Here is an 11,412-nt window from a genome sequence, read left to right as displayed (position 1 = left end):
GAATCGAGGCGTTAGGTTTATGAATCAACATCTGTTAACCGTCGTTCCGATTATGATCGATTATAATCGCCCGTTATAAACATGAAAGCGTAGGCGAGTTAAAGAGATTGCGAGACACGGTGGCTGCATCGCTGGCCGCGCTGACGAATTTGAGTCGACCGGTTGCTCAGTGGGACGATATGCTTGTTTATTGCGTCTCACAAAAATTCTGTCAAAAAACGCGAAGCGAGTGGAACTTGAAGTGTTCCTCTATAACTTCAATTCCGGCGTACAAAAATATTCATGTATTTCTTACGACTCGAATCCGCGGATTGTCAGACTTCGCGGAAGTTTCAAGAGAAAGTGTTAATCAAAAGCCAAACAAGCCGCGTTCGTCAATGCATAACGTCTCCGCTGTCAAGTGCATATGCTGCTCAGGCAATCATTTCGTGATAAAGTGCGAGCCGTTTCGTCAAAAATCAGTTGAACAACGAAATGAGCTCGCTCGCAAAAATCGTGTATGCTTTAATTGCTTGCGCTCGAGGCATATTTCGCCGAATTGCCCGAGCCAACAGCGATGCAACCACTGCAGTCGGTCTCATCATTCTTTATTGCATTCCGAAAATTATCAATCGTCAGCTGTCAGAAAAGATTCGGAAGCTGCAAAACCAAGCGTGAAAACGAATGCGAAGTCCGACGCCTTGGACGGTTCCAATAACGCTGCCGTGGCCAGCGTCCAGACAATCGAGCCGCCGGACTTTACGACTCCCGCGGTTCTCCTCGCAACCGCGGGGGTGAACATCCACACCGCTGAGGGCCGACGCTTGAAGGTTCGCGCGCTATTGGATCAGGGATCCAATTTTAGTTTTATATCGGAATCTTTCTGTCAAACCATACGGACCAGGCGACAAAAAACCGATTTACAAATCAAAGGATTCGGGGAAACCTACACGGGTGCCGCAAAGTCGAGCGTGTCCTTGCGAATGACTCCGTGCGCGAAATCCGACCCGGTATTTCCAATCACAGTGTACGTGTTTCCGAAAATCACGTCGTACGCGGCTTCGCGAGTTCGACCTGTCGAATCGTGGCCTCACTTGAAGGGCCTTTCCCTCGCGGATCCGGATCCGTCGAGCAAACATCAAATTCACTTGCTTCTTGGAGCCGACGTTTATGGCTCACTTTTGATGCGCGACTTGAGGCAAGGTCCGCTCGGTACCCCCACAGCTCAACTAACCGCGCTCGGTTGGATTATTTCCGGTCCGACCGAAAAATAAACGGAAGGCTTCAAAAGAAGCCGTTTTAAATTGCGTTCTCGGTCAAGAGATAGACACTCTTCTCCAGCGGTTCTGGGAAGATGAGGAGATCGCGCCTCAAATTCCCCTCACGGAGGGAGGAAGAGATTTGTGAGCGACACTTCGTGCAGACGCATAGTCGGTTGTCCGACGGACGATACGTCGTTCGACTACCTTTAAATGTGATCCTCCGATCGAAATCGGAGAGTCTCTTTCCATTGCGCGGTCGCTGTACAACCGCATGGAAAACAGATTGAGAAATCGATCGGAACTGTATTCGCAGTATAACGAATTTCTAGCGGAATACGAGTCCCTCGGACATATGACTAGCGTCGACGAGTCGGAAAAAACCGAGTATTTGCCCGTTTACATTCCGCACCACCCCGTGATTCGGGAAGATAGTTGCAACGACTAAATTACGGGTCGTTTTCAACGCGTCGTGCCAACTAGGAATGGCACGTCGTTTGAATGACTTTTTATTAATAGGGGCCCAAATTACAGCAAGACCTGCCGTGTTATCGCGATGGCGACGGTGGAGCTTCGTTGTACGGCCGACATCGCCAAGATGTTTCGGCAAATTCAAATTCATGAGCAAGATTCAGACTACCAAAGAATTCTTTGGCGTCCTCAAGCGGAAGCGCCAGTTCGACATTTTCGCTTGTTAACGGTCACTTACGGTCTCGCTCCCCGCTCCGTATCTCGCAATGCGAGTATTGAAACAGCTCGCCCTTGACGAGGGAGAAAAGTTCAAGGCCGCGGTTCCTATCCTAGGAGAGGTCTATTTATGTAGACGACGCCCTGTATTGGCGCGGATGATATAAAATCTTTAAAAAATACTCGCGTTCAATTGATGCAGTTAATGGAAAAGGGGGGATTTCAATTAGGAAATGGCATCAAATTCGATCGAACTTCTCAAGGATTTTGTCTGTTGACCAATCGGAAGTAACCGATCATCTAATCCTGACGGAAGATTCACTTAAAGTTCTCGGCCTGTCATGGATGCCTACGCTTGAGAGGAATCGTGTCTAATTGCGCGCTCACAGAATCTTTTGGCTGTCGACCTTTTTTTTTTTTGGAAAAAAAAAAAGCAACGTCAGTAGTACAGACGGAAAGATTCGCGGACGCTTCCTCTATCGAACGCACGCGTATGTCTCAAGTTTGCACTTGAGACCATTGATTATGTCAGGCTCGTGAACGGCGTCGGACGCATAGTTCGCGGACGACCTTGTTGGGGTGGGGGTCGAACGCGACGAATTTGCCAAAAGAGACCACTGAGTATGGTCGGGCGCCGTGAACGCGCCTACGGCACGAGTTCGCGAACGACCTGACTGTCGAACGCAACGAATTTGTCTCGAAAGAGACACTAAGTAGTCCGGCGGCGTGAACGACGCCGACGGCACATTTCGCTAAACGACCTGACTGTCGACGCGACGAATTTGTCTCGAAAGACCACTAAGTTTCTTTCCCTCACGATTCGAATTGGGTTTTTTGACGACGTGAATCGGAGTCTACCGTACACCTTGTTTCTCTAAGCTAACTCGACCTTGGTTCCTTTCCTCTTCTTTTGCACCCTCGTTTGTAAGACGATGTCTTCTATTGTCGCACCCGCTCTTTTTCACGTCCGCGAGAGTCACCGAGAATCCACTTTCTCCGTTTTACCTTATCGCCTCGTTATCCTTCACAATCCGGCTCGAAGGACCATTTGACTTCTGTGCGAGAACCTTCGATTGTTTTAATTTTCGCTCAGAGGCAAATTTATTATTTATAAGTCGGCTCGTAGATACGAAGGAGACTGAAGCGGAGAAAATTTGTAAAGTGGAATAAATTCACTTTTGAGGCAAAGCAGTTTTTATTCAAAACTCTCGCAGACAAATAAAACGCGAAGTTCGCTCTAGAACGAGATTAAAAAATTTTAAATTTTGACTTCAAAAATATTTAAATTCATAAAAAACTATATATTAGTTTTTTTTTTCCATATTAAAAATGTTTAGAAAAAATTTAAATTAATTTTTAAAAAAACTAAAAGAAATTAAACGATTTAGCCCTTTTTTAGTGAAATAATAATGAACTTTTATTAAAAAATATTATAAAGGTCATTTAAATTTTTTTTTATTTATTTATTTATTATTTATTGTAAAGAAAAACGTTGTAGGATGCCGGGTTTAAACGTGATCAATAATTGTCCGTTTTAAAACTTTTTAATTTAGTTATCCTTTTTTCTACAATTTCGTGCTCCCTAGACTTTTTTTTCCGGCCTCGCTCTCTCGGGAGGACTCGAGGTCGCAATTTGGGCCGCGTAGGGGGGGCGCCGATCGGGTCCTCATGGACCATCGGAAAATCGGCGAGTACCACCCCAAATTTAGGGGCGAGTGTCACTTTGGTTTCAGTTTTTCCTTTGGGCGTAAACACAAAGATTTAAAAAAAAACTTTAGAAAATTGATCGTCCTGGGATTCGACCCAAAACGAATCTTAAAATACCCCCCCGCCTCGTATCGAAAACGAATGCGAAAAAAAATTTAAAAAACGAAACGGGAACAATCGTCGAGGAAGATGTTTAAAAAAACATACGGGTAAAGACACCGCGCGAAAAAGTGTCTCAAAATTTCCCAAAACTTACAATTTAGCGGTTTTATCCGTTGCGGAGCGTTAAGTTATCCTTTTGGCATGGGGCATAACCCAAATAGGTGTTTTCAAGGGACCGTGCGGGTGCTAGGTCAAAACTCGAACGAGTCCATCAATCCAGGATGGACTGCTGACTGGGCAAGCCCCTTTGTCGGGGGGAGAAAAGGGTTTTTAAACTAATACAAATTTCGCCTTTGGGGAAGTTGGGAATGCTTGCAACCACTTGTTTCGCTGTTGAAGCGAAGTAATAACCCGTGACCAGGCACGCCCCCGGGTTTTCCTGCATGGCCCGGATTTTGCCACCGGAGAGCCTAGGGGGTCGATCGCGAGACGATTCCCCGGAACGGCTACGAGGGCCTCCATCAGAAGTGCCCGGGGGTTGAGCCCGACAAGTCCCCCGGTCGTCACTAACGGAGCGATTGGTCGCGAGTTAAGGCACGCTTCTTTTTTACATAGAAGCGTCGCGAGTCGCCCCGAAAGGTGTGGGAACCAACAGCGCGCCCGATCTTTTAAAAGGTCTTGCCCCGGCCTCCCAAAGGCCCCGAAATGTGGGGGGGAGGGAATAAAAGCCATTTCACTAGTGCCTGCGACGTTTTTTCGCAATTCAGCACCCTTCGTAAGGATTGAAATGCGAGGAGTTGGGGTTTGGGGCCCCCATGAAAATTTGTGCCGTTGTCGCAAACAGTGACGGGGCAGACCTCTTCGCTAGCGAACCTCTAAAGGCTCAAGAAACGGGCGTGGATTCTCCACTAATTCGGGGTGAATCGCCCTTGGAAGACAAAAAAACGAGCGATTATCCCTTTTCGGGCCTTTTCCCCCTCTGCCGCGAATGAAAAAAGTGGGGGGGCCGGGCGTAATCACCCCACAATGAGAAAAAGGCGCCAAAGGGGTGACACAGCGGGGGGAAGGTCCCCATGAACGGAAAAGACAATTTAGCCGCTTGACGAGTGCAACTACACATTTTCGAATGGCCCCTTTTTACTGAGCTGGGCCCCCAAAATGATCCAGTATCGCTGACGCAGCACACGGAGTATACTTTTTTCCCCTGGAAAGGGGATTTACGAGCGCGATCAATTAAGAATCGGATTTAATGATTTTGGAATTTATAGGATGTTGCTCGTCATAGCTGACGCGGAATTCGTCAAACCCCCCGCCAAGACGGATAAAAGTCTCTCCTGAAAAGGGACTCAATTTTCTCAACGACTCGAATGCGGGAGGTGCCCTTATTTTTTAGTGAGCGCGTTTCCCGTTCAAGAATTCTGTTGCGATAGCGCAAACCGAAGATTCCGCCCCCTAAACTCGTGGCGTTCAGAAAGGGGGGGTGGGACGAGCCGCTCTTTTCTTTTACACGAGAATAAAAGGGTTCATATGGCATCCGCGACAAACTTGGTCCAAGTGGAGAAAACCTTTTGGGGGTTCCCAACCCTCGGCCTCTTGAACTGGAGCGACAGGCCGTCTTCTTTTTTCCCCCGACAAATGTGATCGGGGGCAGATCGAGCGGAGCTAACAATTTAGAAAACGGCCCCCGCATTATGGGTTTCTGAAAACCATCGTGGACCCTTCCACCAAGCGGTGAGTCACGGGTCGGGGGGGTCAAAACCGCGCGAGGCCAGTCCGCCGGATTATCGCGAGACGGGAAAGTATTCCAACAAACGGAATCCAGACCGGTTCCCTCGGGGTCGCGGTTAGCCACGTAGGGGCTCCCTTTTTATGGATGTTTACGGAGCCCGCGGAGCAGGTCGAAAACCGTCCCTCCGATATTTTGGAAACGGGAGGGGAATTTCAATGATGTCAGGGCCCCTTGATTACCGGGTGGGAGGACATGCGTTAAATTCCAACCGGGATGCTTACGGTTTGATCGGCGGACCCTTTTTTTTTTTGGCGAGCAGAGTGTTGAAACTTCGTTTGGGGAAGGAAGCACTCGAATTAAACGACCGCCGCGTAAACGCGGGGTTTTAAACGTCGGGAAACCCTGGATTTCGAACGGAAGTTTTTTGGAAGTCGACCCGGGCCCCGGTATTCGGGCGCGGTTCAAAGATTCAAATGTTGGTTTAGCTCACCCAACGTCGCGCAACTCCTTGGAAAGGGGGGGTCCCAATCAATTTGAGAAGCCCTAATTTTGTACCAAGTTTTTGCGGTTACAAAAACCGGAGCAGCCCCTCCTAGTGGGTGTATAATTTTTTTCCGTGAACGAGAGAACGGAACGTTTCGTGTCGTAACCAATCTCAACGGAGTATCACTTTGAACGCGTCCCTTTAGCAACCATGAAAACCCGAGAAAACCTGAGAATCTCTTTTAAAAGTAAAAGACGGTGACTTCCGGGTGATGGCCGAAATCCTTGAAGAAGGAGGAGGCATTAAACCCCTTTTGTAGTTAAAACCTCCCTTTCGCGGATCTCAACGTTGGACACGTTCTACAATGAAGTCAAACGTCCGCCCCAAAAGAGTGCTCGCCACGTAAGGGATCGCGAAAATTGGAAGGGGGGGGGAATTTTTCCCCTTCATCAGAAAAGCTGTTTTCAGTACCCTCTTGGGGGGGTCGGAGGGGGGCGAGCCCGTCGTTAAGTGAAAGGGATGTGTTCATCGGCCCCCATCGGCCGCGATCCCATAAGTTCTTTGAAAATCCCGGCCCAAAGGGTGCACGAAATTGGCGGAAAATTTGAGCATGTCGCCTTTTGTAACAAATTCCCATTTGCGCCAGCCGCAATAAATTAGCGGGAGGTCTTGGGGGCAGTTTTTGGGGACCGACAGTAATTAAATCGTTAACGAAGTCTTGTGACGACCCTTTGTCGTCACTAGAGCCGCGAAAGCACACCACCGTCCCCCGCCCATATAAACGCCCCTGTCGGGGGCCCCACACTCGAACACGTGGGAAATTTTGCCTTTTCGCCCCCCCCCGCCCGGGCCGTCCCACCCCAATAGTTGGAGGGGGCGACCGCGGGTTAAAAAAGCGGCCACCGAACTTCGAACCACCCCGTCCTGGTCTTTTGAGCGTACCAAGGACCACTCCTCACCCCCAACCATCCCGGGCACAAACGTTCTCGTCGGTAAGCCGAGCGTCCTGGGTCACCGGGACCCCTTCCCAACACCCCGGGTCACACTTTCCTGGGCGGCCGGCTTCTCTCCCCATCCTCGCCAACACCCCCCCCCTTCCGAACTTTCTTTCGGGGCGGGCCCAGCGTCTTCGGTCACCGGATCCTCTCCAAAACACACCCCCCCCCGACGACGTTCTCGCGGGTGGCCTCCCCGGTCACCATCCTCTCCAACGCCCCCGGTCACACGTTCTCTCGGGCACCCACTTCTCGGTCTGGACCCTTTCCCCAACCCTCCCCCCCCGGTCGACGAGCGTTCTGTGGGCAGGCCGACGCCCCTCGGTCACCGGACCCTCTCCGAACATCCCCCGGCCGCGAGCGTTTCTCGTGGGGGCAAGCGCCTCGGTACCGATCCTCTCCGAACATCCCCCCCGGGCGACGAGCGTTCTCGGGGAAAGGGCCCCGGTTTCCTCGGTCGCCGGCCCTCCAAGCCACCGCCCTTTGCGGGCCGCCTTCTCAGGGCCCCGAACCCCAAGGCGGTTTACGGGCTCGCCCTTTTCAGGGCGCTCGATCCCGCCCGTTGGGAAATTTTCGTCCCCGCTTTCTTTAAAACCCTACTTAAGTCGTGTCCGCGTCCGAAATATTTGGTCGCGTTTCGTCCCGTCGCGTTTTATTTAAAAACCTTATTTATAAGTGTGCCCGCGTCCGTAGTTTTGGGTCCTTTTTCGCCCTTTGCATTCTTTATTCCCCTTATTTTATAAATCGTGCCGCGTCCTTTAAAAGTTGGTCGGGGTCCCCTTCCGCGATTTCCTCTGTACGCGAACTAGATAAAAACCATCTCGCGGGCGGTTTTCAATAAACTCTTTTTTTAAACCAGAACGATTGGCGTGGTTATTGCAAATTTGATCCCCCCCCCCCTTTTCCCCCAATCCTGGCACCAAAAGGCCGATCCGGGGGTGGGGAAAAGGAGCCCCTTAAATGGCCCCCCAAAAGGGGACCGTCGCCGTCTGGACTCCGGTTCGCCCCTATGTGGGGGGATTTACCCAACAAAAAAAGCCCCTTTTTCTGCCCCCCGCGACCCCCGGCCCCGGAAGGGAGTTTAGTCGCCCCGCCGCCCATCAAAACCCACGTGATGGCTACCCACGCCGACCTGGAGCGTCCGTAACACTCCCAATTACCCCCGCGAAGACCGTTTCGGAGTTCACGGGAACCCCAAAACCCCCAACCCCGCCCGGGCAAGGCCCTTAACCCAATAGCAAGGGTTTTCCTTTTCGGAGTAAAGACCCCCTCGCGTTCTCGAGCACTAAGGAACTCAGTGTGGGCCTATGGTCTGGAAGCCCCACCATCTCTTATCGGGCTAGCCGAGCCAAAAGGCGAGCCCTCCTGTGGTGGAGGAACCCCAGAGACATGGTCCCCTGGACCCAATTCCGAAAAGTTTTTCCTCCCCAAAACCCTTCGCCCGGGTATAAGGAATTGCGGCGAAAAATAAAAGGGCCGGCACAAAAGCCAGGGGAGGCTTTTACCGATACGCCCCCCCGTGCAAACCATGATGCGTCGGGCCGGGGGTTTTCCCCCCCCGCAGGGCCCCCCACCAAACGCTGACGAAAACGCTGCCCCGAGTCCAGCTATAATTGGGAAACAACTGCACCCGTCCCGAACTAGTACCGCGCCGTGAGTGGGGGGATCCCCCGTCCCGCAAAACAACGTCGCGAGGGTCTCCGATCTACCGAGGAAACCCTGTGAGCCAATTACCGCTCAAACGTGCGGCGGTGCCGCAGCGAGGACAAACCCCCGACTCATGCCCCCGCCCAGCACGAATTTCTTTTTTTACATGGGGGAAGGATGGCTTTCTAACAGGGGGAATGCCACCTCCGGCGGGAAAACGGTCAGCGGGTGGAACCCGAGGGGGCCCACCGCCGACCCGCGTCCAGTTAGATACACGCCACGGCCGCCCTATTACCCCGGATCCCCCGCTCACCGCCTGGGGGCTTCTCGCCCCGGGATCGAGGGTTTTCAAAAACGCCACCAGGGCCCCCCCCGCCTGTCCGAACACGGCCTCCAGATCCACCCCCGAAAAACCCGGGTAAACCTGGCCACGGTCCGGGGCATCCACCCCCCGCTCGCCCCACTCGCCCTCCGGATCGCCCTCCCTTTTCCCCCCGTTTCCGGGTTTGGAAAACCCTTTACACGAGGTCCTAAATGGGGTCGACCTTGGGCTCGATTACGCCTCACCCTGCCGCCTCCCCACCCGACGGCCGAAAGAGCGGCCCCAATCTATTTGGCCTTCCCGGCCCATTTCACCGGGATCCCCTCCACTTTCCCCCCGAAGAGGACCACGCTTCCGGGCGTTCTGGACACCGAGCTGGGTTATTCGAACCCCTGCGGGACCCACCACCGCCCCAACACCCCGGATCAGACTACGCCCCGGGGCCCCCCGATAAACAGCGGTACCGCCGCGAAATCCGCCATGAAAGCCGTCATCGAAGCGGGGTTAACAAATGCTGGACGCCGGGGTGATGGCCCCCCGGGCGGCCTAGTTCCCCCTTTGGTCCCTAAAAAAAGAAATGGGGGCCACGGTTCTGCGGGGGCTACCGAAACTGAACCAATTTTCTGAAAAGGGACGCCTACCCACTGCCGCAATCCTCGTACGCCGACAACCCGGGGGGCCCATTTATCATTACTTGGACTTGAAAACGGTTTTTCGCAGGGCCCTAGACTGGGCCAGCCGCCCCCACCGCCTTTCGATTCCCGGGCGAGGGACTTATAAAATTTAGAGTATCCCCTTTGGGTTGCACTCACCCCGGGCCCACGTTCCAGCTTCTGGACAGCGTCCTCGGCCCAAAATTTTGGAGCCAATTATTTCTATCTCGACACATCATCGGGCCCCTTTCCTCATTAAAGTCATTGGAACCCCGGGCCCAAAACTTCAACGGCAAACGACAAGGCGCCTCCCCCCTAAAACCCACAAAAGTGCCCATTCGTTCAGTCGCCTCAAATCTTGGGGATATTGGACAAAGACCTTTCGAACTGACCCAGATAATCATGCAGTGGCCGCCGGGACAGCCCCTACCATGCCTCAATGCGCAATTCCTTTGGAGTCGCCCCCGGGTACGTCGCTTTGTACCAGATTTTTCCCCCCCACCCCCGCACCATTGACACGCCTGACCCAAAAAAGGCACGCTTTATTGGGGACCGGAGGAAAAAAGCTTTTCGACAGCGAAGCGGGCACCCCACCGCGGGGTTCGGCCTGTCCCGACTTACCGCCCGTTTCCCCTCCAGACCCCCGCCAGCCTTGTGGGCTGGGGGCGTACCACCCAAGAACTGCCCGAAGGCAAAGCGTCATTGCCTACGCCCTTTGCCCCCTAAATAAGGCCCCAAAGAAAAAACGCTACAAAATTTGGGGCCTGGCGGTGGTTTGGGGAATTCGCCGAATCGGCGACTATTAAGGGGGATCATTCACGGTCGTCACCCATCACCAGTCGCTCCGATGGTTGCAACGTTTGGAGGGTCCCCCCGGCCCCTAGGGGGATGGGTGTTCGAGCTCCCAGTAGATTTCAGATTCAAAATGAAAAAAGGGAAAAATAACATCGTACCCCACGCTCTCTCCCGTCAACCCGGCCTGGTCCCCCAACCGCCCCAGATTTCGGTGGTACCGTGCATTTATCGCGGGGGGCCAAAAAAAAAACCCCGGCCGACCATGCGGACTACCCGGGCAGAACCCCCCGGCATTTCGGCCCTGCTGCACATCTCCCCAAATTTCACGACTCCCCATAGACAATGGAACAAAGCGTCCCCGAGGCCCCAACGCGCGGAATACTACCCGGTACATACACCCGACCGCCGGGCACTTCGGAATCACAAAGACCTCGCACGGGGGGCCCGCCTTATATTATTGGCCCGGGGTGTTCCGCGACTCACTGATACGTCCGTGATGCCGGGAAATGCGCCACCCCTAAAAAACCCCACAAACCTGCCGCCGGAAACTTCGGGCCACCAATGTCCCCGCATCCGTGGCAAAAAAGTCTCGATTGACCGGTCGGACCATTGCCACGGTCGACCAGTGGGATACCTGGCTGCTAACCCTCAGGACCGGGTTTTCCCAAAGTGGGGGTGGAGAGACACTCCTCCGCCAGGCCCCGCCCCAACGTCACCGGAAGTCGCCGGGCGCATAATTAAACGCCTGGTTTTCCCCCGGAAAAACCCTTTCTCTGTAACGGGACTAGTTGGGGACGCCCCCCAGTCGAAGGTTTTTAATCCTTGGGATCAAACACCAGACCGCCCCGCCTACCCCCACGGCAACCGGTCGAGGAGCCCAAACCCCACCATAAAAAAAATATGGTTGGGGCCAAAAAGGGAGGGCCGGGCACCGCCGCTGGGTGAGCCATCCCCACTCCGTTTGCTTTCATCCCCCGCGGCAAAAAAACCCCGGGATCCCCGGCCTTTCCCATATACGGCCGGGGGGCTACAGTCGCCGTACCCGAGACCAGT

General features: G+C 53.3%; 1 protein-coding gene across 1 annotated transcript; it reads left to right on the top strand.

Annotated features, from left to right (window-relative positions):
* The first annotated feature begins 377 nt into the window (after positions 1–377).
* Positions 378–1,253, top strand: LOC146724673 (uncharacterized). Its single transcript, XM_085479505.1, has one exon. The coding sequence runs from the start codon at positions 378–380 to the stop codon at positions 1,251–1,253; it is 876 nt and encodes a 291-aa protein (XP_085335631.1).
* The last annotated feature ends 10,159 nt before the right edge of the window (positions 1,254–11,412 follow it).

This window comes from Nylanderia fulva, unplaced genomic scaffold, assembly GCF_048542155.1.
Source record: "Nylanderia fulva isolate GAGA-0341 unplaced genomic scaffold, ASM4854215v1 Scaffold1203, whole genome shotgun sequence".
Taxonomy (NCBI): domain Eukaryota; kingdom Metazoa; phylum Arthropoda; class Insecta; order Hymenoptera; family Formicidae; genus Nylanderia; species Nylanderia fulva.
This window is presented reverse-complemented; position numbering and strand designations above follow the sequence as displayed.